The sequence below is a fragment of the Rattus rattus genome, chromosome 2 (assembly GCF_011064425.1).
Source record: "Rattus rattus isolate New Zealand chromosome 2, Rrattus_CSIRO_v1, whole genome shotgun sequence".
In the NCBI taxonomy this organism is placed as follows: domain Eukaryota; kingdom Metazoa; phylum Chordata; class Mammalia; order Rodentia; family Muridae; genus Rattus; species Rattus rattus.
Genome location: NC_046155.1, coordinates 101,217,681 through 101,234,256, shown reverse-complemented (window position 1 = coordinate 101,234,256; position 16,576 = coordinate 101,217,681). Strand labels below are relative to the sequence as shown.

At 39.8% G+C, this 16,576-nt stretch overlaps 1 protein-coding gene across 1 annotated transcript in view; it reads left to right on the top strand.

Moving 5' to 3' along the window:
- Lix1 (limb and CNS expressed 1) overlaps positions 1–16,576 on the top strand; it is a 55,784-nt gene that overhangs the window by 23,711 nt on the left and 15,497 nt on the right. Inside the window, exon 3 of the mRNA XM_032893143.1 lies at positions 15,956–16,096. Within this exon, the coding sequence (XP_032749034.1) occupies positions 15,956–16,096 (141 nt within the window). The remainder of the gene's footprint in view (positions 1–15,955; positions 16,097–16,576) is intronic.

Below are 16,576 nucleotides of genomic sequence, written 5' to 3'. Positions count from 1 at the left end.
ATGTAAGGGTCACTGCAAACACAAGCGAGGGCGCTTCTAAAATTACCAGTCCTCTTTCTAAGCACCCCTTTAATGCAATAAACCATCCCTCATTCAGGGACTAACGGTGGTGCTTCATTTCTAACATATGGAGAAGCGCACACAGCCAAGTTTCTTCTGAGCCTTGGCAACTAAGAAGCCCAGATGAAGGTTTTCAGGGTATATATTTATCATGAACGTGTTCAGAACTCAACATTTCTAAGGCTATCATCATCATACCCGATGTTATTTTTATTTCTACCTACATTCTCCCTTTGAATTAGTTATTTTACGCTATTTTATCTCATTGCCAGGTATAGCTGCTTCATATTGCCTCAAATCCTTCGACTAATGAGAGAATGGTATACTGTTTTTAAGCTTTTAATTTTTTTCAAATATTACATGTGCGTGTGTGTGTGTGTTGTGTTGTGTTTGTGTGTTCTCACTATGCCATGGTGATTATGTGAAGGTCAGAGAACAGCTTGTGGGAGTCATTTCTCTCCTTCCATCATGTAGGTCCTGAGGCTCAAGCTAGGGTCATCAGTTTCAGTGGCGAGCACCTTTACCAGCTGAGCCATCTCACTGGCCCAAGAAAGGTATCATTTAATAAACAAACCAGCAGTGTAGTTGTTAGGGGTGACTGGGGACTGTAAATTGAAGCTGAGGCATATATGGCTGAAGGTATCTTAGCGAGCTGAGAAAGATCTACTTTCTCACTCTTAGGAATGGTGTGTGCTAAGACACACCCAAAGAGGAAACCACAAGCACGTCCATGATTTTCAAAGTGTACGTGTGGAAAGGACTCATAGGAAGATGACATTCAGACACTCCACCATCACACCTTGCAAAGGACTGCAGGTTCTATACTAAGAGAAATCAGAACCCTGAATGTGAACAATATATCCAGATATGTGTCTGAACGACTGCTTTTATGGTAGCGTGAAAATGCTTCAGTACTAAATGAGGCTAAGACCAAGAGCTCCGGGGTGAACAGCTATGATGGTGGCTGCATGCACGGCATGGTCAGCAGAGAATACGAAAGGACTGAAAAGTGACCGGAAGTTGGGCAGTTAGGATGGAAGCTCCATCTTAGCTACAGCCACAGGCCAAGAAAGATGAGGCAGGAGCACACTCTGGGAATTGTGGACAGAGTCGTTGAGTAAGGCATTCTGCTTAAAAAGTGTGTTGAGCGTTTCGTTGTTGTTGTTGTTGGTTTTTTTAGATACTATATCCATTAATCTTGCTTTTTTTTTAATTAGATAGAATATATTGAGTGTATAGGTAGCTTTGGGGAAACTTTGAAATGGGTTAAAACACAGTAAACTTGGTTAACAAAATGGCATGGGCCACTGAAAAGCTGAGTAAGGAAGACATGGAATTTCTGATTAATAAGAAAATAAGAATTAAAAAGATATGTGTCTCAATTCTTACAAGTCTTACAGTCATAGAAGTGTAATACAAGTGTACTACAAAATATCATTATGTTAAAAAAACCCACAAGGGATCTGTAGAAATTGCTAGGTGGTTAAGAATAGGTTCTGTTATTGCAAAACACCCTCGTCAAGTGGGTCCCAATCATCTATAACTCTATCTCCAGGAGGATCTGATGTCTCTGGCCTCTGAGGGCCCCTCCACACACACACACACACACACACACACACACACACACACACACACACACACACACACACTTAAAGCATTTGACAGCACACAGAAATATGTACCACTTTCTGGCTGGTAGAAAATTATATTATCTTTATAACTCTTCTCTAAGATTATTTCCAAAGAAAAAGCTCGAGTAAAGAGGAAAACTAGTGGTTGCCATTATCTTATTGAAGTCTAAATCCTTCTGCAGCAACAGACTATTCAGCTACCCCAGTTTGCTTCCAGGCTTTATCTCCCAGAGTCCCTTTTCTGACACTTGATTCTTTTGGCCTAAGTTCCACCAGTCAGTGCTCCTGCCCCGCCTTCTAGGACTCCACACAAGAATACACTCCATGTACATTCTCTGTGTCTTTTGTTGAAAACAATCTACCTCTTCAGATTTCTCAAGGCAATTATGTGCTTCTCTATTAGCACCTTATGCTAAGGTATCTTGTGTGTATGTTCTGTCTCTGTAATAAAATATAAACACCTCAGGGATGGGGCCCAGATCCTTACAACCTTCATAATCTTAAGCATGGCTGCTTCATATGGTAACAGCCTAATACATTTTGTTGAATCAATACCCACATGACTAAATAACATACTCCAAGAATAATGTAATGTCATTATTCTTGTGTGTAATCAATAATCTGCAAAAATATCCCACTTAACTTTTCCAGGTAGGGCTATAAAGGCTCGGTAACCCTGAACCTTCATGTTGTTTATATCTATGGCTTGTTTATATCTCATTTACCATTATCTTGTTTATATCTATGGCGAAATTACTGAAATTGGATGAATGTGAAATAATTGATCCAAGATCCCTTCATTCTCTCTGAATTTTATGACCATGAACAAGCAATGATGACAATTCTTTTTTTTTAAGATTTATTTATTATATATAAATACACTGTCTTCAAACACACCAAGAAGAGGGTATCAGATTTCATTACAGATGGTTGTGAGCCACCATGTGGTTGCTGGGATTTGAACTCAGGACCTCTGGAAGAGCAGTCAGTGCTCTTAATCACTGAGCCATCTCTCTGCCCAATGATGACTATTCTTGTACCCAGGCGTGCATTATGTTTACGGTCAATAAATGCACTCAATTTAATATATCTAAAAAGGAATGCATTTGTCATATAAAATATATATAAAGCCCATGCATCTAAGAATTCTAGTGCTCTTGTTTTGTTTTATCTACCCCGAGAATTATAGTTTTCCCTATTGTCTCATAAATTTTGACTCCAATGACACAACTTCCCTTAGGTGGTAGATTCAACATCCTCCTTGCGGTCTTGAAAAAATAAAAATGACAACTCGTCAGCAGGGAGGCAACTTCTGGGCAACTTCTCTGATCATCTTTTTTTTTTTTTAATGTTTAAATCATCCTAGTTTAAGGTTCTCAAGAGAATTGTTAACATCCTTGCTTTAAAAGATCCAGAACTTCCTGAAGCAAATGTATTTTGAAATGTCTTTGGGTGGTTGACAATCAAATCCAGCTCCTTAACCCATTTGTCCCTCCAAAATATGATTGGGGGAGAAAAACCAGGAAAGAAAATAAGAATAAAACTTTCTCTAGTGAAGATATATTGCACCTTTTCTTTGTCAGTTCAAAACTATCTTAAATGCTTTTTTTAAAACCATGTTTTGCCAGCGCTGGCTTTCAAGCACCTACATGCTTCATCATGCTATGTCTTTTCACATAACCAAAAAGCCACCCATGTGCATTGCAGATCATTTTATGATGGATTGTTAATGCCAAGCCCATTGAAGAAGCATGCAGAAACCATCATGCCAGAGTAGGCTTCTTGCTGGGCATGGACATCACCTCAAGTGCACCAAGTAATGAGAGATGCTTAGTAGAGCATAGACTGGGCTAAAGAACTAACCCCTCTGCTTTCAGCAGCTTCGTGAAAGCTGTGAGAAATTCCACTCATTCATTCTTTAAAGCAGTGGCATTCATAACGATCCTTAGGTTTCTGACTACTAAAAGGAAAGCTGTCCAAAGCTTTGATGGACAAAAGCTAATACTGATTTTTATGCAAAGCATCTCTCATTGGACTAAATGGGAAGCTTGTGTCCATGAAGGCTAATTAAGAAGCTTTCAGCTAGGCACTGCCAGAGCCAGACCAATACAGATGCAGATAGACACAGCCAAACATTGGGTTGAGAGCAGAGAGCCCAATGTGGAAGTTAGGACAAGAACTATAGGAGCTGAAGGGGCTTGCAACCTTATAGGAAGAACAACAATATCAACCAACCAGACCCCCGAAAGCTCCCGGGGACCAAACAACCAACCAAGGAGTACACAGGAGGTACCCATGGCTCCAGCTGGTTATGTAGCAAAGGATTGCCTTATCTGGCATCACTGGGAGGGGAGCCCCTTGGTTCTGTGGAGGCTTGATGACCCAGGATAGGGGAACGTTAGGTTGCTGAGGCAGGAGTGGGTGGAGGGTGGGGGAGCACCTTCATAGAGGTGGGGGGAAGGGGAGGAAGGGATAGGGGGGATGGTGGAGGTGAAACTGCGAAGGGGATAACATTTGAAATGTAAATAAATAAAATAGGCAATAAAAAGGGGGAAAGGAAGAAGGAGAAGGAGGAGGAGGAGGAGGAGGAGGAGGAGGAGGAGAAGAAGAAGAAGAAGAAGAAGAAGAAGAAGAAGAAGAAGAAGAAGAAGAAGAAGAAGAAGAAGAAGAAGAAGAAGAAGAAGAAGAAGAAGAAGAAGCAGCTTTCAGTTTTCAGTTAATCTTGGCACCAAAGTCCCCCCTCAACAAAATCCAAATAGAAGAAGAAGGGATGGAGAGAATGCAAAAGAGCACTGTAGACCTCCTTTTAGATCAGACCTTCACATATTACTATAGTGTGGGAAAAGAGAAGTGAAATATCTGAACAGTAAATAAAACAACCTACTGATAAAAAAGTTTTCCCAAGAAGTTATATTGGAACACATCAATATGGTTCCTTATCAAAGAAAGCATTGAATATTATAAGCATTAGGTAGGGATTTGTGCATTCTGAGAGTGTTTTCATCATGCCATTTTTTGTGAGTGGAGGTCTGGGTCCTTCCTAGGCACATAATACATCCATGAAAACCAGCGGAATTTCCCACATTCTACATATGAACAAACAAGGTCCTTGCTAATTGTCCAGCCCTCCTTATGAACTCAGAAGGAAACCCACTCATCCCAGCAACTACTTTTATTTCTAAACCCAAAAGAAAACTTGAATATCTTACTTTATATTTTTATTTTAAATGTTTGTGATCCACTTTTTTCTTAAAGACCATAATGTGGTCTCTGTATAGAATTGGTTAGGGTAATTTGGAATTGAGGATTTCATTCTTATCATCAGCAAAAGCAAAATTTCCTTTAGGTATCAGACTATTATTATGCAATCATTTACATTGTAAATTATGATTAAAGAAAACCGTCAAACATCGGTGTATTATTTGATGTATTTAAAATGTTGGGTGTTCAACTTATTATGGTATTGTATCTTTCTTAACTATTTGGGTGCTATTGTTAGAAGTGTGTTGCTGTAAAATTATGAAAAATGCTGTCTTTTACCCCGCACTACATCCGGCACCGTAGTGCCCCGAGATATCTGGTAGACATCTTCATCTCAGTTAGCAAAGCCTCTCACCTGCTTTGTTCTATCCCATATCACACTGCCGATGGCTTCTCTCTGTACCTATCTAGTTCCCAAGGCAGGTTGCCAGCATGCCAGAAATATACATCCCAATTCTGTGGAGGCCTAGTGTTACAGCCACCACATACTCTCTTGAACTTAAATAGCCACACGAAAGAACACACAACACAATAACCTCTGATCCAATTGATAAGATATAATTGCCCACCTAGACACACAAAGCCCTATACACATCCATCCCTTAAGAACATTCATAACAACCTGTAAATGTGCAGAGTGGAATCTTAACATCAGCCTTCATGTTCTCTCGGTGACTTCTCCCCTTTGCTCCCATCTCCTCCTCTCTCTAAAACTTTTCTCCTGCCCATCCTTCCTTTTGTCCAATGACAGGCCTCGTTCTATATTGTACCTGCCTTCACCTGTATGACATCATCCTACAGAAGTGTTTCATAGGAAGTAAGCAGAGCTGTCCCGTGCTGTAGAGTGATTCTTAGACTAGTTGTATAATGCCAGTTGTACATGAAGTTGTAACATTCAGTATCTCTACCAGCAGATTCTTGATTAGCTCCCTCAACCCATTTTTAACTTCTATCTGGTGTTGTTCAATGGGCTGTACAGTAGGAAGCCAAAGAGAAAACACTCAGAGCAGAGGTATCCTTGCAAAGCTCTTTGTCTTCATATAATGGACTTTAATGATTTTGCAACTCTGCTTTTCATAGTCATTTCTTATGAAAATACTGTTTTCTTTTACTTATTTGTATAAGCAGACATGAAACACATTTTATACCTTCATAGATTGCATGTCTTCTCAAAATTCAAGAAACTAAACATATATCTAAATCACAATAAATCCGTTTATAAAACAGGTTTTGCCCATGACTGAGAGAACATTTGATCGGTTCACATATTTGACTAAACAGAAATGCAATGCTTTTTTTTTTGGTAGTAATCAAATAAGCCCTCACCTTAAAATTCCATTATTCCATTCCAGATATAAGTGAAGTTCCTGCCATAAAAATCAAGTCTACTGTCCAGCACCAATACTGCTTTAATTCTAAACATTACTGTTTGAAACAATTCTGGGCTTTTTTCCTGCCTTTGGTACTAGGCTCAGATGCACCACACATTACGCAGTATAACAACTCCTAAAGGAAGAATTTTCTGGTGGAAATCTGCACAGAAAAACATCCTGTCATAACTAATGAGACCCAAAGATAGTAAGGTTAGTTATGACCCTACTCCATTTGAAAGGCGTGTTAGCTAACCACCAGACTTTAACAACTTGCATGAAACTTGGAAGTGTGTATTATTTTTATAAGATCCTTTATACTTCAGCTTTTCCCTTAATTCTAGCCTGTTTCTTTTCCTGTTAAAGTGAATAGGGATGCTTGACCTCCAGGGAGAATGGTAGCATATAGAGAAAGGAAAGCTTAGAAAAGGCCCCATGGAAAAACAAGGATGTCAGATATCTCCACAGGAGTCTTCCAGCCCTTGTAATATACACTGTGGGAAGATGGTCACTGTTTTCCCTTGCTGAGAGGGGAAGACTGACTTTCTCTCCATGACCTTCCCCCATCCCTCTCTATTTACACAAAAACTACTATAATAATAAGCCAATTCTTAGAAGAACTCTTTTTATGTAAGTGTATGTGTGTATGTTTGTGTGAGCATGTGCTATGTGTGCGCAGGGTCCCTCTAAAGTCTGAAGAGGTGTAACCCCCTAGAACTGGAGTTACAGGTAGTTGTGAGATATCTGATGTCAGGGATAGAAACCAAACATTGATTCTCTGGAAGAGCAGAGAGTGCTCTTAACTGCTGAACCATCCACCTCTCGAGCCACTAAAATAAGTCAAAAAATTTGAGTTTTGATTAATTCATCTTGTCTTCAACTCAACTTGAAAAAGGATGAAGAGACAGAGAGAGGGAAGAAAGTCTGCAAGGGAGGGAAAGAGAAGGAGAGAGGGAGAAAGAAAGGAAGGAGAGGAGGGAGAGAAGGAGAGGAGAGAGGGAGAGAGGAAGGGGGGGAGAAAATCCTGAAGGGGTATAATACAATTTAGGATTGTAATGATTACCAGGGACTTTGGTCTAGGTACATGTGTAGAATAGCATTTGAAGCAGAGGTAAATGAGGAGGGGGGCAGGTGGTTTATATTATGAAAATAACATTCTGACCCACCATATGCCTGAAATATTCCTCTAAGCTAACAGGAACTTGTGAATTTTTCCTGAACACCGGACTCTCCAACCAGCCCCCTCCCCCATGCCTAGAAACCCCTGTTCTCAGTACACACAGAGCTCAGAATTGTTCCCTACATACTTGCCTCCAGCCTGACCTGCAGGGATGCTATTAACCCGAGTGATGGAGGCTCAAAGGTTGCCCTTTTCACATCAACATTTGGAAGGGGCAGATGCTAATATATCCACAGCCAAATATATTGGAACACATGCAAATGTTCATGCTTTGACCAGAGAGGTCAAAGTGTTAAAACTAAGAGCAGTAGGGTCTGGCTTGTGGAATTCTTTTTGTGGAAGGCTTGCTCGCTGTCAGGATAAAACTGAGGTGTTGGTGACACTGACCAGAGCCCACAGGCCATACACAAAAACTCTGCAAGTCACATGCAGAAATGTGGACTACAGGTTGCAAAGGCAAAATGTTCTCCACCATGTGAAAGACAGATGTTACAACATCTACAATTAGGACAAGAATCTCACCTCTTGCAGTCAGTTGTTTGTTTTGTCACTTGCAAAATCTTAGCCTGGGAGAGCCCCTTGGGTACAGTGCCCCGTCGAGTGAGGTCTACCTACATTATCACTGATCTGTCTTTAACCCAGCAAAGATGCATCCTTAACTTGGGTTTTCATATCCTTAGTCTGTAACATTTGCAGACACTAACATTACAGTTATTCAAAATCCTGCTCACCATGCCTTTACAGCTCCTCAGCTGTTGTTCAAATGCATTAAGTAGAGTGTACTTAATTTAGCTCTGTAGATTCAGATGAGAAGGATTTATTTTTGTTAATCTTTAAAGCACATGGATGAATAATTCTAGGAAGCCTGTTAATATGGAGTTGATATCTTTCCACATGCTTTCCAACAGAACCTAGGATATATGTTCAATAAAATCTTGGGTATAGAAATGATGACTTGACACATGTATCCAGCTTGTTTTCTAAAACAAGTTATGGATGAAAATCAATCCACTGACAGGTTCTATGAAAGTTATTCTTCATTCTGAGTTGTGTCAGAACGACAAGAAGATATCCTATAATGAGCCCATCTATAAATAGTTCTAAAGTGTTTCATAAATTGCTAAAAGTGATACTAATTTCTTGTTAGGCATTTCTACTAAAAATTTGCCTATAATTATCAAATTTTATTTAAGTTATTCTAAGAACTTCTTGAACTTCTTTTCATTCAAAAACAGAAAGAAAGAAAGAAAGAAAGAAAGAAAGAAAGAAAGAAAGAAAGAAAGAAAGGAAGGAAGGAAGAGAGAGAAAGAAAAGAAGGAAGGAAGGAAGGAAGGAAGAAAGAAAGAAAGAAAGAAAGAAAGAAAGAAAAAGAAAGAAAGAAAGAAAATGAATGAACATAATTAGCTACTATTTGATTTGAGGATAGCCTACAGATTAATCTTAATTGTATCTTGACATTGTGTTGTTCACAGAAGAAATAAAAAACTCCCTAGAATAAAAGCAGAACTTCAATGTATTTCGGAAAAGCCATCAACTATCAAAGAACTTTTTAACCTGAAAACAGTTCCTCTATTGAGAAACTAGCATTGTTCTATGTTCACAGAGGGGGATTTATTATGAAGACAAAGAAGCTTCTACACAGACTGACTAAAAACATAATGTCAACTTATTTTACTTTAAAATTTTCATTGTTTTTCTTAAATAAGGTTCATGAAATATTGTAAGTCCAAGGACCTACAAAACCAAATTCTGCCACCGCCAGTTAGAAATGAGATAGGTAGAAGCAGCTGAAATAGCATTCTGCTAAGAATGGGTCTAGGGACTTCAGAATCATCTAGAAGGCTTATTAAAATGCATATTTGGGAGCTGGGGAGTTGGGTCAGTTGATAAAGTGTTTGCTATACAAATGTGAGGTTATGAGTTTGATCCCCAGTACCCACATTAAGGTTAAAAAAAAAAAAAGCGAGGCATAGAGACAAATGCCTATGATCCCAGAACTGGGTCCTCAAGCTTGCTACCCAGCCAATCTAAGTAATTGGTCAACTCCGAGTTCAGTGAAAGATCCTGTCCCCAAATAAGGTGGAAGGCCAGCCAGCAAGGTGACTCAGCAGGTAAAACTGTTTGCCTGATGCTGAATCTCTGGGACCCATGGTAGAGGAGAGAACCAACACCCCAAATTTTCTGCTTACCTCTAGACATATTCTCCTAAAGACTGTCCTCCAGGCACATTCAATGAAATCAGTACTCCCTGCCCTAGATACATACATGCATACCATTCACTATGACTCACACATCTAACATTAGGTGTTTTGACTCAGTTGGGTGCCTGGAAATAGACATATTTAATAAGTCACCAGGTAACAGCAACATGAACATTAAAGGTTTTGAACTACTGCACTTGAGTTTTTAGGTAGATTCAGTGGAGATCTTCATTGGATCATCTGTGGGGTCCTGATGACCTAAACTCCAAAATAAAATACAAAGCCAAAGGATTTGGGCTTGGGGAAATTGTCTTATCCAGTAGACTTTGGAAAGTTTAACGGAAATGACTTTTACTCTTGAAGAGTTACCAAACACTTCTTACAATTGTTGGTCAACACTTACATTATACAATAGCACGTAACCCCCATGATATCTATGAGGGCACATCCAGCCAGAGACAAAGTTGTATGTGATCTCTGATCAAGCCATAGCTTATCCTTCTATCTCTGCCTTGCCCTATAGTCCAGAAAAGCAGAAAATAGGAAAGAAGACACTAAGGTGACCTTAATGACACATTGTCCTCCCCAATAAGCAAGGTTTTTGTGTGTGTGTGTGTGTGTGTGTGTGTGTGTGTGTGTGTGTGTGTTTTGTTTTATAATGGACTGCATTTTCTCCCGTTTTTCTTTTACGCAAAGTCAAGTTTGGAATCTTCTGTAAAAGTGACCCATAGAGTATCCAGTGGGAAATGTGTCTGGAGGACTGTATGGGTTTAAGGAATGGTATGTGATCTTGGCTAAATGTGGGTTAGCCTTCCTACGAAGTACAAAATAATCTACTGCTCAGATATACTTGAGGACAAATTTTTAAGTCAACCACACCTTGGGATGCATAACCTTTGCAAAGTAAGTGTAATAATAAAACCAACCTCATAAGATTGTTGTAATAACTAGACATGATATTAACTTTGCAGTGCTTAGCACAGCACCCAAATACTCAGGATCAGCTGTAATCTCTCTGCTATTGAGCTCTCCCCACGAGTGTGCTAAAGGAACTTCTAAACGACCTGAAGCAAGTGAAGTCTCTGTAATAGTTATCTTCTGCTGCATACTAAATTGCCTTGAAACTTACAAACGTGTTCAGGACCCTGAAATCGGTTTATCTGGGACTGTCTGGCTCACCCTCTGCTGGAGGTACCAGTCAGGCTTCGAGATGAGATGCTGTTATCTGAAGGTTAGATTGGGTCTCCTTCCAGACTCTCCAAGGTGGTTATTGACAAAAGGTTTTTATTTATTTATTTATTTATTTATTTATTTATTTATTTATTTATCTATTTATTTATTTTTGACCATGTATGCCTTTCCATAGGGCTACTCACAGATATCATTAGCTTTTCCTCATACAGGCAATCAGAGAAAATGGGGACAGGACCAATTTGAAAGCCATGGGTTTTCTTTATGAACCATAGCAGAGAAATACAACTGTCACTTCTGCCGTGCTCCACTGACTAATGCTGAGGTGAAAATGTGAATGCTGGGAAAGGGGATGGATCATTGATTGTATTTTGGGCCCATCATTACCTTTAAATGGCTTTCCCAATTTATACCACATTTTGTGGTTTTTTTTTTTTTTTTTTTTTTTTTTTTTGCGGGGGGGGGGGAGGTTGTAGCTTCACAGGGAGGAGAGGTTTTGTTTGTTTTTGCTTTAGTTTTAAGAAGACATTAATGATTATAATGGCTTACAATCTACCCACAAATAAAAGGCAGCTGAGTAGCTAGAAAAAAACGTCTGAGTGGGGTCTGCTGGCCACTCACAAAGCATCTAGTTTCGCATGCCTGAGAAGTCCACAGCTGACTTTGCTAAAGATCATGGCTGTTGAATATTCAAGCCCAGAACTTGCACAGAGTGCAGAGGATGGAAGCCGTCTCTGGGTATTAGCAAGTAAGAATGGAGAGCACATGAGGCACAGTTTACAGATCTATATTTATGATGAGGTCTGGTGGAAAAACAGCAAGAATAAACCATACAGGGAAGTCTAATTCCAGCAGGGAGCTGCTTTGAAATAACATCATACTTCACTTACCCCCATTGATGTCCTTGATAACCAGATTGGAAAACAATAAAACACCCTGTAACTTGCCATATTTTATTTTCTTACAGTGGCCCCCCACTGTTCGGGGGTGACTCTGAAAGTGCTTGTTCTTACAGAAGCATCTGGACTTTGGCTTTGACACCCCAAGCAGATTGCAAATGAGTTAAATTGCTTGCTCAAGTACAAGTTCTTATGGGGGAAAGGTTCTCCTTAAAGCTCTCAAAACCAAAACAGGCGGCAGTTACTGGCTTGGATTTGTAGTTTCAGAAGAAAGCAGCTGGCTAACATTATAGACATTCTGAGGACCTTGTCTTTCAGAAATACAAAGAACAATAGAGAGGAAAGTTCTTTGATGGCTCTGAACTGATTTTATTTTATGTGCTTATTAACAGGCACACTTTCTCCCCATTGGGAGGGAAAAGCAAGCAAGAAAACAAACAAACAAAAAACCGACAATACCCCGAAATAATAAGACAAGTAAAGACAGGTGTCTGATCCCATATTTTGATATTAGCTGAGTCTCCCGCCTCCTTTTTTCCTGCTTCCTTGGTAAAGGCTCTGTCTATGGCCGGCCTGCCCGATTCTTCTTTGATCTATGAGGCAGTGCCATATTGCTGTAAATGTACATGCTGCTTTTGATCTTGTACTTAGCTGCTCTTACTTAAATAGATAGCTTCTTTTAACTATGTAGTGCGCGCTCTCTCTCTCTCATACACACACACACACATACATACATACATCTCATACACACATACATACTCTCTCTCTCTCTCATACATACACACACACATATACACACGCACACGCATGTGTGCATGCACACACACACCCATGCACAGGCACACACACTCACGTGCACGCAAACAGACATGCACATGCATACACAAAGACACAAACACACACACATACACACACACACACATATGCACACACAAACACACACATATAAACACACACACAAACACACACATACACACACAAATACACACACACACACACACACAAACACACACAAAAACACACACACACACACATACACACACATACAAACACACACACAAACACACACACAAACACACACATACAAACATACAAACACATACACACACAAACACACACACACAAAGTTGTCTTAAACTGCTATTATTTAGACAGAAAAATATTTCTTACGAGTGCTCTGATCTGACTTTTATTTCCTAAATTCTAAAAACCTCAAGGCTCTGTTGTAGATTTTATAAAGCAAAACTGATATTAAAATGAACTGCTGTTACAGATGTTGTGTGATATTGGAAAAACCTTTGCTTTTTTTAATGGGAAGCTAACTTTTCAAAGAACAAGAAACATGACATTTTTTGCCTATGCATTGGCAAAAATGCTCATATCAGGGTCTAAACATAATAGCCAATTATCCTTATGAATTTTAGTCCACGGTTATTATATTTTCATATTGCTGGGTTACAATACCATAAAAGTATATAAAATAGTACTTTTTACGAATAAGAAGTATATATAGTTATTCTTGAAAGAACTTCTTACACATTTTATCAGGTGTTTTATTGAATTGTTACTGACTAGTCTATACTTCAGCCTGTTATCCATTCAGCAAATCATAACAGGGCAGGGATGCAAAGAAATTACCTCATGATTATATGATACAAGAGGGACACAAAATAAAATGGGTAACAATCAAGGCATGAAGGTAGGAAATAGCAGGCAAAGTCCAGCAAACAATTATATTCAAAGATGGTCAGTGCCTTCAGCCTGGCTTGAGAGTGGTAGGCAAAAATTGCCAAAAAGGCAGCTTTAAAGCACCACTGAAGGACAAACTGACTCAGACCTTATGGTCCTTTATATTTCTGGCCAAGACTACAGCACAAAATAAAACTATGTAAGCAGAAACTCTCTGATCTAATGTAAGTATTTCAACCCTTGAAAGATATCTAAAGTTTGAAATGTTTGTTGCCTCAAACTATACCAAAAGCCTTCTTGCTTGTCTTGCTTGTCAAACATGAAAGAGACCCAATATATATATATATATATATATATATATATATATTCTACATATAGTCTAGAACTTCAACTCTATTCATTTAAAAGTATTTTGGTCATTTCCTTTCACCATACCAGATATCCGAGAGAATCTACTTTAAGAGAATAAAAGTTCGTTTTGCTTATGGTTTCCAAGATCTATATGGTCTCAAGAAGTCCATAGTCAATTGCCTCTTCTGCTTTGGGGTCTATAGTGAATCAAGGCGGAGAACATTCATGGTTTCAATCAGGTGACAAAAAGAGAGAGAAGAGGTGCCAGGCTCCCAATATTTCTTTCTGGGGCCTCTAATGGCTTAACTTTCTCTTCCACTAGGCCCCATTTCCTAAAGTTTCCACCATCTTCCAATAGCACCATAAACTGGAGTCCAAGTCTTAAATCTCCTCTCTCTCTCTCTCTCTCTCTCTCTCTCTCTCTCTCTCTCTCTCTCTCACACACACACACACACACACACAGACACCCCCCCACAGACACACACTATTGTCCTTATAATTTACTACCTTTTCCATTCCCTGACTGTACATAGGGATCTTAAAGCACTGATCCTGGCTTGGTGGCTTGGACACTGAAGACTGTTGAAGCATACAAACACCATAACCATAAGCACCAAAGTTTGGAGTGGGACCAAAAGAAGTGATCAATTGTTAACTGCATGATTGCTATACTGGAACAGCCCTACTATTTGGAAGGTTTGGAAATCAGGAATCTGATCACAAGGATTCAGTAGTGGGGAGAAGAGACTGAGCTCTAAATGATACAAGTGTGTGTCTCTGGACAGGGCAGAAAGGTCAGCGTAGGGTGAAGAGTGCTGAACACACACAGGGGGATTTGGGTTTTTCCCTGTTGGGGAAATAAAAACCTTGAGGCTGTGAAACTGAAAAACTAAAGTGTGACCCTTGGTACTTTGCCTCTCCTTTCATGCCATGCATCATAATGTTTCTGAAAGCCTCACATTTCACATTGTAGAAACTGTGCATGAGGAAGAACAGCCACCACAACTCAGACTACATCTTATAAGCCCGTGCTGCCTGACTACCCACTGACTTGACTTTTCTTCATGAGACTGGTTTCCCACTAGGAACCTTAGCGTCTATAGCCCAGTGTTCACAGGAACCTCCTGGATAGGGGTAATCCCACCTTGAAATGCTGTAAAGGTATCGTCTCATTCCAGCTCTTCTAGGGCTCCCACCTCTGTCTCTGGACACTCGAACGCCACACCAAAGTAGAACTTGAAGCATTAGAAAAGGAGATTAGAGGACAGAGTGGAAGTGAGATGCACAGGCGAGCCTGTGTGAACAATGAGGGAAGCCCACTAGGAGAATGGAGACTAATGTTACTTTGGGAACACAGATAAAAACTATTGTACAGTCTTGGTACTCAAACCCAGGGCCTTGTGCATACTAAGCAAGTACTCCACAACTCAGCCAAAGCCTCACACTCCCTCTCTAGCCTAGGTTAGCCTCAAAATCATTTTCCCCCTCCTTCAGCCTTTAAAGGACTAGGATTGCATGGGACTTGTTGCTCTGCCAAACTTGAAAATTACTTAATGAGTTACCGAGTACACAGGCTGTCTGTGACCCCTAACTTTGGGAAAAACAAATGGCTTTGGTTAAGTACGGTTTAATTTTAAGTTTAATTTCCCTTAAACTTAACCAACTAGTTTCCTACCCAAACTATATAAGCAAAATGGAAAGGGCGATGCTCAAGAAAATCAGAGAACTACTGCTGGGGGAAAAGGTGGGGAACAAATGGTGGGAGACTAGAAGTGTAAAAGCAGTAGGTATGGACGGTAGGACCTTTTGCATCAGCTTACACATTCTTATCAGTGCCATGATGGCAAAATATACATGACTGACATGTTTTCATGGAGCACGACAATATGTCAAGTATCATGATCATGCTTGGCTCTCTCCATATCAACCAATCGATTTCAAGTTCAACCCTTCTATTGTGTTGCTAAGAAGGACATCATGAGCAGAGAATAATTAACTAGTGCAAAGGTGTATACTGTTAAGAGTTGAATGCCACCATCTGAGTCCAGAACCCATGACATGAGCAGTGTTGGAATGGTGAGATGCTGACTTCTTTAATAGCTCCTTCTCCTTCCTTCTCAAGTGCTGCTTAAGTAGAGCTGAGGCCAGGCGAGACGCAGCTAAAGTGGCGCTCATCAACTCTCTCTTCAATGAGCTGCCCTCCCGAAGGATCACCAAGGAGTTCATCATGGAGAGTGTTCAGGAAGCAGTAGCCTCCACCAGGGTGAGTACCAAAGGGAGGCAAGAGGTGGCCTCTGTGAGAACATCATGGGGACATTTGAATCTTGGGAAATAACTAAAGCAAGCAAATTTCTCATTTCAAAATGGGCAGGTTAAATTTTGTCCAGTGACTTACTAATGCTCAGCAAAATGGGACCTTAGGTTGGAAATCACGAAGGTGGAGCTGGCTACCCATTGTACATCCTGCTAATTAATACTCTTGACAATTCAGGATCCAAACAGATCAAGTTTCAAACTGAGGAAGATCACATGATCACACTGATTCCCGTGTTTGCTTTTTGAGGAATATAGGTATTTTTTTAAGGGTCCAAGAACGTATGCAATGGAAGTATAACTTATAGTCAAATGACAAACTAGTTCTAATTTCCCCCAAACTTAACTAACTCCGCTAATTATTTGAAGTCCTTATTGTAAATGCTTATTCCCCAGCTAGGGTGCAGTCTTGCAGATTATAGCGCTAAAA